The sequence below is a fragment of the Lutra lutra genome, chromosome 13 (assembly GCF_902655055.1).
Source record: "Lutra lutra chromosome 13, mLutLut1.2, whole genome shotgun sequence".
Taxonomy (NCBI): domain Eukaryota; kingdom Metazoa; phylum Chordata; class Mammalia; order Carnivora; family Mustelidae; genus Lutra; species Lutra lutra.
This window is the reverse complement of record NC_062290.1, coordinates 61,299,408-61,312,416: the sequence shown is the minus strand read 5'-3', so window position 1 is coordinate 61,312,416 and position 13,009 is coordinate 61,299,408. Positions and strand designations below refer to the sequence as shown.

Below are 13,009 nucleotides of genomic sequence, written 5' to 3'. Positions count from 1 at the left end.
GAGTTTATTTGTCATGTTGTGTGTGGATATCCAGCTGTCCCAACACCATTTATTGAAATACTTTTCTTTCCTCAAATGAATTATCTCAGCACCCTTATCGAAAATCAGTTGCTCACAAATGTGAGGGTTTAATTCTATGTTCCAAGTATTTTTCCTTGATCTGTGTCTATCCTTATGCCTGTACTGCCTCATAGTAGGACTTAAAATGCCTTGTAGTAGGATTTAAAATCACAAGTATAAATTCTCCAATTTTGTTCTGATTCTCATGTTTGTCTATTTACTTGTTTTTGCTATTCTGGATCTCCTGAATTTCCATATTAATTTTAAGATCAGTTTGTCACTTTCTGCAATGAAGATAGTAGGGATTTCGACAGGATTACTTTGAATCTGTTTATTAATTTAGGGAGTACTATTATCTTAACAATATTAAATCTTCTGACCCATGAATAAGAGGTACCTTTCCAATTATTAAGATATTTAATTTTTTTCAATAATGTTTTGTAATTTCCAGAGTTTAAGGTTAGTATTTTTGTTAAATTTATTCCCAAATGTTTTATTCTCCTTGATGCTACTATAAATGGAATTACTGGCTTAACTTCAGTTTTCCAAGTATATAGAAATGCAACTGATTTTTATATATTGTTCTTGAATGTAGCAACCTTGCTGAACTCATTTCTTAGTTCATTTTTTTGTATTTTTTTTAAAGACTTTATTTATTTATTTGACAGACAGAGATCACAAGCAGGCAGAGAGAGAGAGAGAGGAGGAAGCAGGCTCCTTGCTGAGCAGAGAGCCCAATGTGAGGCTCCATCCCAGGACTCTGGGATTATGACCTGAGCTGAAGGCAAAGGCTTTAACCTACTGAGCCACCTCGGCGCCCTCATTTGTTAGTTCTAACAGCTTTTTTTTTTTTTTTTTAAGATTTTATTTATTTGTCAGAGAGAGAGAGAGAGAGAGAGAGAGAGCGAGCACAGGCAGACAGAGTGGCAGGCAGAGGCAGAGGGAGAAGCAGGCTCCCCACAGAACAAGGAGCCCGATGCGGGACTCGATCCCAGGACGCTGGGATCACGACCTGAGCCAAAGGCAGCGGCTTAACCAACTGAGCCACCCAGGCGTCCCTCTAACAGCTTTTTTAAATGGATTCCTTAGAGTTTTCTACATATCAGATCATATCACCTGCAAAAAGATATAGTTTTACTTCTTCCTTCCAGTCTGGATACCTTTTATTTTTTTTCTTGCTGAACTGTTTCAGATAGAACCTCCAGTACAATGTTGAATGGAAGTGGAGAGAGCAGACATCCTTTTCTTCCTGATCTTAGGGAGAAAGCTTTCAGTCTTTCACTACTAAGTATGACGTTAGCTGTAGGTTTTTGTAGATGCCCTGTATTAGGCTGAAGGGGTTCCCTTCTAATCCTAGTCTATTGAGTGTTTCCATCATGACAGGGTGTTGAACTTTTAAAAATACTTTATCTTTTCAGATGATAGTGTGATTTTGTCCTTTGGTATGATATGCTAATTGATTTCAAATGTTTACATTCTTCAGATAAATCCCATTTGGTCATAGTGTATAATCCTTTTTATATAATGCTGGATTCAGTTTGCTTGTATTTTGTTGAGGATTTTGTGTCTATATTCATAAGGGATATTGATCTGTAGTTTTCTTTTCCAGTGATATCTTTGGTTTTGATACCAGGGTAATCCTGGCCTCATATAGAAGGAGTTGATATGCGTTCGTTCCTCTTCTTTTTTTTGGAAAGAATTTGGGAAGAATGGATATTCTTTAAATGTTTGGTAGAATTTGTCAATGAAGCCATCTGAACCTGGGCAGATTCTACCTTATTGCTGTTACTGACAAGTCTGCTGATCATACAGCTTCATGAGTCCACGAGCCAGTTATCAGTGTACTGCCACAATGCTTTAAACTCACCCTTACTGCACTGAGAAAATGGATCCGAGTCTTTAAAACATTATTTCTTTGCTATCTAACATAAAGACAAGTTTTGTAGGTAGATGGCCCTGAAGAAGCATTTCAGGAGGAACAGGGTTTGCTTACTGGTTCCAGTATTTATTCTTGTATACTCCTGCAACATGGCAGCTTCTCCAGCATCCGCTCCTGCTTCTCTTGGTGGCCAGAAGCACCCAGCAGCCAGCAGTTTTCCCTAGCACCCTAACAGGCAGTTTTGTAACAGAGGCTTCCAAGAGATAGTCCTCCATGAATAGCTATCAACAGAACCCTAGTAGTTCCAGCAAGTTCTGGAGGGTGGATTTCTTTTCAAGATTTATTTATTTTAGAGAGAGACAGAGAGTGTGTGTGCACAGGAGCAGGGGGAGGGGTGCAGGGGGAGAGAGAAAGAGAAGCACATTCTCTGCTGAGCACAGAACCTGACTTGGTGCTGATCCCAGGACCCTAAGATCTTGACCTGAGCTGCATACTTAACCGACTGAGATACCCGGGCTCCCCTGGAGGGTGGATTTCTAAGTACGTTCCACAGGCACAGGTTCCCAGTGACTTCTTACTATTTAAGGAGACATGACCATGTCCTCTCCAACAAGGTCTCAGTCAGGAGCAGGAAGAGACTTCCTCAGGTGTGCTATCTCATTACTAGGCATAATGGCTGTTCTTTACATCAATAATTCTCATACTCTTTAAAGCTCTCCTTAGTTTTTGCTTGCCATGATTATTTGTGATTAAAAACACTGGTAGCAAGAAGATTCACTTGTAAGTGATAATTGTAAGCATTTACAATTAAATTCTTTACTTGAATAAAGACATTAACAATACTTACATGGACTCTCAATTTCTGTATATAAATCAGCACGTAGTTCATTTGTAATTTGAAAAAGACTAAAAAAAATCTTTTTTTAAAAGATTTTATTATTTATTTGACAGAGATCACAAGTAGGCAGAGAGGCAGGCAGAGAGAGGGGGAAGCAGGCTCCCCACTGAGAGAGCCCGATGTGGGGCTTGATCCCAGGACCCTGAGATCAGGACCTGAGCCAAAGGCAGAGGCTTTAACCCACTGAGCCACCCAGGTGCCCCAAGACTAAAAAAATCTTAAAGGTTCACTCAAATAACCCATTCTTTGGGACATCCTCCTCCCCACAGAGTGGTAACCATTTTATCCTCTCTATCCTTGGGACTGACACCCTAATCAGGTTGTTACAGCCACGATAACCCTTGATATTTTCATATGGAGAGAGCAAACTCCTCCAGGGCAGGGGCCATGATTCAGGTGCCTCCTCAGCTCACTTCCTGACTCAGAACAAATGCTCAACTAGTGTTACAGATTGAGAGGAAAAAACAACCCCTTCCCCTGCCCCTGCCTGGTGCGTAGGTGGTTCAGTGGGTTGGGTGTCCAACTATTAATCTCAGGTCTTTTTTTTTTTTAAGATTTTTTTTTTTTTTGTATGTATGTATGTATGTATGTATGAGACTGAGAGAGAGAGAGAACACTAGTTGGGGGTGGGGGAGAGGCAGAGGGAGAAGCAAACCCCCCGTCGAGCAGTGAATCCCAGGCAGGGTTGGATTCCAGGATCCTAAAATCATGACTTGAGCCACAATTAAGTGTTGGAGGCTTAACCGACTGAACCACCCAGGTGCCCTCGGCTCAGGTCTTGATCTTAGGGTCTAGTTCAAGCCACCGCCCAGCGTGGACCCTACTTAAAAAAACTAAACAAAACCTCCTAATTTCACCCGTCAACAAAGAAAAGCAACAATTCTCAAGGTGCAAAGATTTCTAAGGAGGAAGTTTTGGGAAATCGTCTGGAAGGCTCCGGTCCAGCCCAACCTTTCCAAGTATCGATCTGGTAATTTTGCGTTAGAAAATCCTGCAGGTGGGGAGGTGTGCGCCACAAGCAATTGAGGGCACCACCACCCTTACAGCTCGGCTCTAATTGGGCCGTCCCCAAACAGGGAATGGGCCTAACACACCTGGGCCCATCTGCTGGGAAGCCCTGACACCCGGGCCCACAGCTAAGCTTGCTCTCCACCCGAGAGGGCCTGCATTAACTGCATGGGCCCACCCTCCTCTGCATTCCCCAGTCCCACGGCCACTTCTGCATCCAGAAATAGCAGCACGCGCCATTGGGAAACGTGAACTTCGTAACCGCGACCCAACCAGACCCCGGGGCTGAACCTCAAGTCGCGGAAGTCCGTGGACACAGCAAGGAGCGTTAAGGCCTTCCCACACTCGCCGAAGGCCGCGGCTCTCCACTCCCCTGCACGCTGGCGGACCTCCGCAATCCCCAGGCCCTGACCGCCACGCCAAGTCCTGCCATGTACTCACCAGTGGCTGTAGGGCACCGAAGCAGCGAAGCACAGTCACGACACAGCACGCGGCTCAAAGGAAAGGCGGCCTTCCCGCGCGCCCCGCTGTCTGGGCCCGCCCCTCGGAGCTGAGGCCTGCCCCTTCCGGCCCCAGCTTCCGGTCTCCCGGCGACTGCCCACCTCTGGACCTCAGGTTTCTTTTGTTGACTTGGGAATGCGCCAGGCGGTATTCACGTGCCGCCCCCAAAAGGTGGTGGGCTTTAAAGGCTTACTTTGCCAGCTTTGGGCTAACTTTTCCCCAAAGACTTCTCTATCAGCATGGGGTATGCAAGGGACAATCTTGGGATCATTTCCCGACCCCTCTCTCTGCTTGGCCCAGACCGGAGGCCATTGAGCCGACTTTGGGCATGGCCTTGGGCCAGCCACGATTCAGGCCGTGTTGGTCATCGAATACCTATTGTTTGCAGGTCCTATAGAGCTTGGTCAAAGTGGGGAGGAGGGAAAAAAATCTGCACCATCCCTCCTGTCAGGGTAACCGATCAAGATAGTCTCCTACAACAATCTGACTGCAAAACAGCAAAAGCTACGTTTCAGTTGTTCTCTTAATACTTTCTTACTCAGTTGGCTCGCCAGCATTTTGCCAAATTTGGAAGGTAAGTTAGAGATGATCTGTCTTAAACGTCCCTCAAATCTAAAAATTCATGTTGAAAAGCCAGAGCGTCAAAGAGATAGGCAAAGTCAGGGCCTCCCAGTCCCCAGAAACAGCCAACCCTCCTGCGGAATCTCACCAAGCGCTAACTGGAGATGCTAGTGTACAGAGGAAAACAGTGATTTCAAGTAAGAGCAGTCCTGATGTGCTATGAATCTGGAATTCATAGAATTCCATTGGAATTGGGCAACTAGCATGGTTCAGGGAATGTAGCTGCAAGGATTTAATTGCAGTTACTGATTTCTCCAGGCTATGTAGGGGTAGCTCAATTATGTGGAAATGCTCACGTGTATGTGTATATTTTCAGGGGGAAAGTCTGCGGAGAAATACACAGCAAAATGTTAATATGCATTCATTCATCAGGTACTACCTATTTAGGTGCTAGACCCTGGGGTACAAAGTGAGAACTAGCTCACAGCCTAGCAGGAGACAAATGGGGGGCAAGACTATCACCTCTTATTCTCTTTGTATTCTTCTCTTTGTTTTCCACAATGTGAATAGGTATCTTCTCTAGCAAACACCAAAAAAAAAAAAAAAAAAAAAAAAAAAAAAAGGTTTTATTTTGAGAAAGGAAAATACTTTTCCTTCTTAGGGCGCAGTCGGAAGGAAAGGCTCAATCCCCAAGCCCCTCTGCTCAGTCCTCAAAGTTCCCACGGAATCATACGTAGGAGCGTCTTAGAATCCTGCGGTGCAACCCGAGACAGCGGAAGTGAGGGATCTGCCACCGCCTTAAGCCGTGTTTCTCGTACTGTTCTGCAGAAAGGCTGCAAGATGGGAGACGGGCGAGAGTCATAATCATAACCACCTCGCCAGGACCCCAGCGCACAGCGATCAGGTTTCACAGACGTGGGTTCAATACCGATAGATCGCTACTACCGGAAACGGAAAGCCGTGGGCAGGCTGGCGATTGGACGCGGAAGCGGAAGCGGAAAATTGTGTTTGCTGGCCCCGATATGGCTGAGGCGGGGGGTGTTACGACGGAATCCGTTGCGGGAGACGGGGCGCGGGCGGCGCGCACCATGCTAGATCAGGTGGTACTCCCGGGTGAGGAACTGCTGTTGCCCGAGCAGGAGGACGCTGAAGGCCCAGGAGGTGCAGGGGAGCGACCGCTGCGCCTGAATGCGGGGACGCGCTCCCGGGGACGCGTTGTGTGCGGCCCGGGCTTGCGGCGCAGTGGCGACCGCCTGCTGGTCACCAAGTGCGGCCGCCTCCGTCACAAGGAGCCCGGCGGCGGCAGCAGCGGCGGTGGCGTTTACTGGGTGGACTCACAGCAGAAACGGGTGAGTTGGGACTCCGGAGAGGACTGATATCCTCGCTCTGGGAAGAGGCGGGGGTGGGGCCGTGGACCTCTTCTCTGTTAATGCTAGTCTAGAGACACCGTAGTCATGTGCCCTCCTCTGCATCCCCTTTAGAGCACTGTGAACAAATGAAACGTAGCCTGAGAAGGGCGACCAGGAGAGAAAGGAGACTAGAAATCTTGGCGTGTAGGGGTTTAAGGATTGTAATATACGGTCATTCAGTCAAAATCTCAAAGGCCAGGGAGCACCAGACCTATCTTTTGGAGTCCCAAACGGCAGAAATCCAGACTCAGTGAGTGGATGTTCCAGGGAGTTAAATTTCTCTTAGAATAAGGACTTTAATATAGGGAAAACTGTCTAACAGTGAAATAGGCTTCTTCGGTTGTAGGAGCCCCTGTACGACTGGACTTATTATGCCAGCAGAAGCTCTAGGGACTTTCTGATAAGAATGCAAGATGTATGGGAATACTGGCTGAAATGAACAGAGTATTAAAGCTGTAAAGAGTTAATGATGTGATTGTTTTACTGAGAGTAACATGATCAGATTTGTTGTTGATTTGTATTAATTTGTAAACTTGAATTTCAAAATATTTTCTAAATAACTCTAATGACAGTAAAGTAACCACTAAGAACTTCCTGAAGATACCTTCCAAGATATCTGGGAAATGATTATCATTTATGGCTGATTTTTCATTCTGTTTTCTTCTGTAGTATGTCCCAGTGAAAGGAGACCATGTGATTGGCATAGTGACAGCTAAATCTGGAGATATATTCAAAGTGGATGTTGGAGGGAGTGAACCAGCATCTTTGTCTTACTTGGCATTTGAAGGTGCAACTAAAAGAAACAGACCCAATGTGCAGGTAATGATGGGAGCCTTTGGTTTCAAAAATAGGAAAAGTATAACAATATCCAGAAGCCTACCTGAATTGTCTCCTAAGCATGACCTATTTTCCCAGTTGGGGTGATCTCTGAACATCTGTGTAATCACTTCAGGTTCCACAAGTTCCTTCCAGTGCTCTAGCCCTGGGACCAGAGTCACATACTTACTTTACATTGGCTATATTGGGGGTGGTTTCGTGTCTACTGAGTTGAAAGGTTATATTTCTTCCCTCTGTTGTTATGTTAGGTCTATATTCACTGGACAAGGAAGTAAGCCATAGGCTTGGGGAGGTAGGAGGGGTAAGCAGTGCAGATCGCCATATCAGCCAGCCATGCAGCCTGATTGTTAAGTCCTGGGACTGGCATCTCAAGGTCTTAAGTCACAACCCTATTTCCCAATAATCTCTTCTTGGAGCTGACAGAGGGGCAGTCTTGATACCTCAGGTTTTCCTATTTGGAATTTTCAGGTAGCATAGCCACACTTTGTCCACCCAGAAATTTGATGGTTTCTTTGCCCCTTCTAACATTTTATTTGTCTTTAGTTGCTTAATCTTTACTGATCCTCTTTGTTTCTATCTCTGATGTTCTATTCATTCATCCATGTATATCCCATTTTGTAAGTTTAGACCTTAGCTACTTTCCTTTTTTCAAGATTTCATTTATTTGAGAGAGAAAGAAAGCATGAGCACGAGCAGGGGGACAGTCAGAGGGAGAGGGAAAAGCAGAATTTCTGCCAAGCAGGAAACCCGATTTGAGGCTCGATCCTAAGACCCTAAGATAATGACCTGAGCTGAAGGCATCAGCTTAACCTACTGAGCCATGCAGGCACCCCCAGACCTTAACTACTTCTTGACCAGACTTGGTCAGTGACCTCATTAACATCCCTGCTTGTATACTTTTGTTCTTCCATCCAGGCTTTTGAGAGCTGACAGCCTCAAACAATTCCCTTTCTCAAAAAAAAAAAAAAAAAAAAGAAAGAAAGAAAAGAAAAGTTTCTTTGAACCCTACAGATTTTATTGGCATTATACTCCAGAAGTCTTTCCCCCATCTACAATTATATCTTCTATGTAGCCATGCTTGAACTGTCCCCCTCCCCGAACTATTCAATAGCACTACTGAATTCCTAAGTCACTGCTCTTGTACCTTTACTCAAGCTGTTGCCTCTATCTGGATTGCTTTTTCCCCTTAGCCTTTGGAACACATGCTTATTTTTTGAGAACAAGGGTAAACACCACCACCACTGTAAAACCATTCTTCATCTACAGTCACCTTTCTTATAACTTTAGCACTTAGAAAGTCTTAAATGAACTTTCTTATTTATAATTTTTTTTTAATATTTTTTTCATTTATTTGACATAGATCACAAGTAGGCAGAGAGACAGGCAGGGGTGGGGGGAAAGCAGGCTCCCCATTGAGCAGAGAGCCAGGAACCTGGGATCATGACCTGAGCCGAAGGGCAGAGGCTTTAACACGCTGAGCCACCCAGGTGCCCCTGAACTTTGTTATTTATATGTACATCCCCAGTGTCCTCCAAGACCAAATGCTTCTGAAATACAAAGAATGTTTTTGTTTCTCTTTAGTTGCTAGTCATCAAGGAATAATAGATACAGAACAGAACAAGTTCTCTCTCCTCTATTCCTTTTGTTTCATCATTTTGAAGTTCAGTTCTGAGGTGTTTCTTTATTTCTTTGAGAGCGAGAGAAAGTGGGGAGAGGGAGACTCTCAAGCAGATCTCACACTGAGGGCAGACTCCTCTGTGGGACTCGATCTCACAACCCTGAGATCATAACTTGAACCAAAATCATGAGTTGGGTGCTTAACTGACTGAGCCACTAGCACCCCATCTGAGGTTTTTAAGTTTTGCATGAAGTATCAGTGAATTACTATTGTTCATTTTACTTTGAAAAATTTGCATGCCAAGAGTTTCCAATCTTCTGTAATTCCCTAGGATAGTGCTATCTACTAGAACTTTCTGTAATGCTGGTGTTTTACATCCACACTCACTGGTATGGTAGTCACTAGCCACATGTAGCTGTTGAGCTCTTCAAATATGGCTAATGCAGTTGAGGAACTGAATTTCAAATATCTAACTTTAATTAATTTAAATATAAGTTTAAATAACTACATGTGGGTAGTGGTTACTATATCAGATGGTGTAACCCTAGAGGATGTTGTCTTTGAGATAGCTCCCAGTTTGAAGAGGGTACACACCTTAATGTTTCCTTTTTTTTTTTTTTTTTTTTTTCTAAAGATTTTATTTGTGAGAGAGAGCCTGAGCACAAGTGGGAAGAGCGGCAGGCCGGAGAAGCAGGTTCCCTGCTAAGCAAGGAGCCGGATGTGGAACTCAATCCCAGGACACCATGATCATGACCCAAGTGAAAGTCAGATGCTTAACCTACTGAACCACCCAGGCGTCCCTTCATGTTGCGTTTTTTAAAGACTCAACTCCAGAGTGTGGGTATTCTGGAGGGTAGTTAGTCAGTTAGCTGCAGAAATAGCTGGCATTGCTGCGTATGAGAAGGAACCGTAGCAGCACCATAGAATGATTTGTGGAGGGGCGCCTGGGTGGCTCAGGTCATGATCTCAGGGTCCTGGGATGGAGCCCCAAGTCGGGCTCCCTGCTCAGTGGGGAGTCTGCTTCTCCCCCTCCCTCTCCCCTCTGCTCATGCACTCTCTCAAATAAACAAAATCTTAACCAAAAAAAAAAAAAAAGGAGTGGGGGAGTGATTTGCTGAGAGGAAATGAACTGTTTTCAAATTATCATTTTAGGTTGGAGATCTCATCTATGGCCAATTTGTGGTTGCTAATAAAGATATGGAACCGGAGATGGTCTGTATTGACAGCTGTGGACGAGCCAGTGGAATGGGTGTGATTGGACAGGATGGTCTGCTTTTTAAAGTGACTTTGGGCTTAATTAGAAAGTAAGTCCTGATGCCTTCTGGTTCGCCTATCTTCTTTTATAATTATACCTTCTTGGAAAGCTGACTCATCTTTGGGATTCAGATTCTTTGTAAAAATGTCTGAACGTCCTCAAAGTTAAAAATCAGTGTCCATTCTTAGCACAGTTATAAACTCATGCATTTAGTCCCATTCGCTCTTCATGTGAATACATTAAATTCACATGTATCTGGTGGTATAGTTTTTGTGTTGATATGTATGGAGTCTGGGCTTCTCTCCCAGAAAGTCTGCCGTTCCTTATAGCTGTTATACTCAATCCAGATATGAAAACTGGCATTTCCTCCTCTTAAGTCATTTACATACAGATGCAATTTACAATTGTACAAAATGACCAGATTTTTCTAGTAATGGGGGTCAAATGCAGGTGGGCCGATGTGCTCTAAAAGCTTATGTATACATTCACATAAGGCTCCTGCTATTCTGTCCTGGTAGATTTAATAGTTCCCAGAGGTAGATTCTGTTAGGTAATTAGACCTTTACCTACCAAAAGCTGTGCCCTATGAAATAACTTTACTCCTAGAGCCCCTGAGCCTCAGAGCTCAGTGTTGGATGCTTTCTTTCTTATTCTGCTGATTTGGACAATTAATTTAAGAGAAGCATGTTATTAGCCAAGCAGCACCCTTGTGGTTTGAAAGTCAATGCTTCTCTCCAAGTACTGAATTTAATACCAGGGAATAACTTACATGGTCAGGAAAAGAAGCTTAAACTGTTCTTTTAGAACCAAAGATAATAAAAAAGCTGTGATTCTTAAGCCTAGAAAAAAAGTGCTCTGACAGTATATGGGAAGAACTTTATACATTTTTTGTAAAGTTGGTGACACAGGGAGTTTGATTTCTTTGTAGAGGATAGAACCCATTGTTGTGACCTACGGTATTTCACAAATAGGTATATAAAAGATGAATTAATACATCCAAAGTGTGATTGGATGAAAGGGAGCAGCAAAGTCATGTGCCTTGTTTTTGGATGAGGGTGGGATTTTGAATAACTGTGGAGAACTGTCCAGAAATTAGGAGTCTTCTTTTAAAGGAGAGTTGGGTCACACCCTACCACTTTCTTAAATTTAGTTTTCTTTCCATTTCCTCACCAGGCTCCTGGCTCCAGATTGTGAAATCCTACAGGAAGTGGGAAAACTCTACCCACTGGAGATAGTATTTGGGATGAATGGAAGAATATGGGTTAAGGCAAAAACCATTCAGCAGACCTTAATTTTGGCAAACATTTTAGAAGCTTGTGAACACATGACAGCAGATCAAAGAAAACAGATCTTCTCCAGATTGGCAGAAAGTTAGATGGAATTTTTTATGGGTCAGTTGACCCAAGAGACTATGGGTTTCCTGGGGAAAATTTTTTCAGGGAAACCTCTCCTCATTAAATGTTCAGAAGACAAAATGTGAATGTACATATTGTCTTATCAAAGTCCTTATTTTTATAAAAATGTTACTAGTTGCCACCCATGTTCTTGTGGGTGAGAAAAATCATTATAAAGTAATAATGTATTTTTTTCTTTACAATAAAGTTTACTAAAAATATTATGGGTTTTTTTTTGCTGTTAACTCCTTTAGGTTTGCTAAAGTGCAGCTTTTATAATACACTGGAAGTAAGCATTAAAATAATTATTTTCTGATAATAGTGAAACATGTTCACCAAAGAAAACGTAGAATACATAAAAGAAGCAAATACACGATAGTCTATGTATTTTTCAAATTGAAATTACAGGATTCTATTTTATATGCTACTTTGTAATGTACTCTGTCCACTTCAAACAACATTTAATGTATTTCTCATGAGTGCTATTGAAAAATGCAATAGTTGTATTTCATTTTCATGTTACAGGATATTTTGGGTATGTCCACTTTTTTGTTCTATAAATAACACTGATGAGGATCTTGAAGCCAAGCCAAGTCCAAAACTACATGTCTAGGTTTTGAAAAAACGGTAGAGGTGATAGAGTTGGAGAGGAAATTCTTCCATGCTTTTTGGAGTTTTAAGCAAAGCCTTTAGAGGTAAAAGCCTTTAGAGGTGAAAATGAAGCCTGGCAGATGATCCAGATTAGGTTCTGGTGGGGCAGAGACCTCCCTGAGAGTATGAGTTACCCCTGAAGCCTAGCCAGAGGAGGTCCCTTCTTGGATGACAGAGATTATAGAACTCATTCAACATGGTGATGAAAACCAAGGAGCATTATATATTCCTAAAGATGTTTCCTGAAGACTGGGCTGTTTTTAATAAAAAGACACTGATCCAATTTGTAAAGATAATAGTTCCTGAAGGATTCAATTCTGAAGGGAAGGAGACAGAGCAGAGCAGTAACGTTTTGGTTGAGATCTAAAATACATTCTCTGAATTTGCTAACAGCTTAGCTTTCAAGTTTACTTACCCAAACTGGTTAGTAAACTGAAGAGTTTTTGGAGTAACTGAAGCAACTGCATATAACTAAGAAATGAGGAAAGGGATCACTGAGATTTGTGTAATGAGAGGTTATCCACCATGCTTGTATCAGAGGCAATGTATTTTCTGGTTATTTTTAAGTTAGACTTACTACTGTGTTTTTACTTTTCAATTTGACCTGTTAGTTACATATATATATATATATGAAGAATCTAGTTTGTACAAGGATCAGAAGGATACGAAGATACTCCCATGAAGTGTCCTGTTAGGAGGCTACCCTAAGGAAGAGAGAAACCCTCCACTCCCATACTCAGAGCAGGAGAGACGGGGTAGGAGTCACAAGTGGGAACAAAGTGTTATGGGGGTTTAAAGCAGGGTAGGTTAGGACAGGCTGATCCTGCGAAACACACAGAGTGTACTACTGAGTTGGGGAAAATCCACGTGATCAGAGGAGGCCGGAGGAAGTGCTGCAACATTATGATGCCAGTTGAGTAAAAATAAAACTCTTAATA

At 43.0% G+C, this 13,009-nt stretch overlaps 1 protein-coding gene across 1 annotated transcript; it reads left to right on the top strand.

Moving 5' to 3' along the window:
• Positions 1-5,628: 5,628 nt before the first annotated feature.
• EXOSC3 (exosome component 3) lies at positions 5,629-11,641 on the top strand. Its single transcript, XM_047700065.1, has 4 exons — positions 5,629-6,256; positions 6,986-7,135; positions 9,924-10,075; positions 11,200-11,641. Exons 1-4 carry the CDS (start codon positions 5,930-5,932, stop codon positions 11,399-11,401), a joined length of 831 nt encoding a protein of 276 aa, XP_047556021.1. The 5' UTR covers positions 5,629-5,929; the 3' UTR covers positions 11,402-11,641.
• The last annotated feature ends 1,368 nt before the right edge of the window (positions 11,642-13,009 follow it).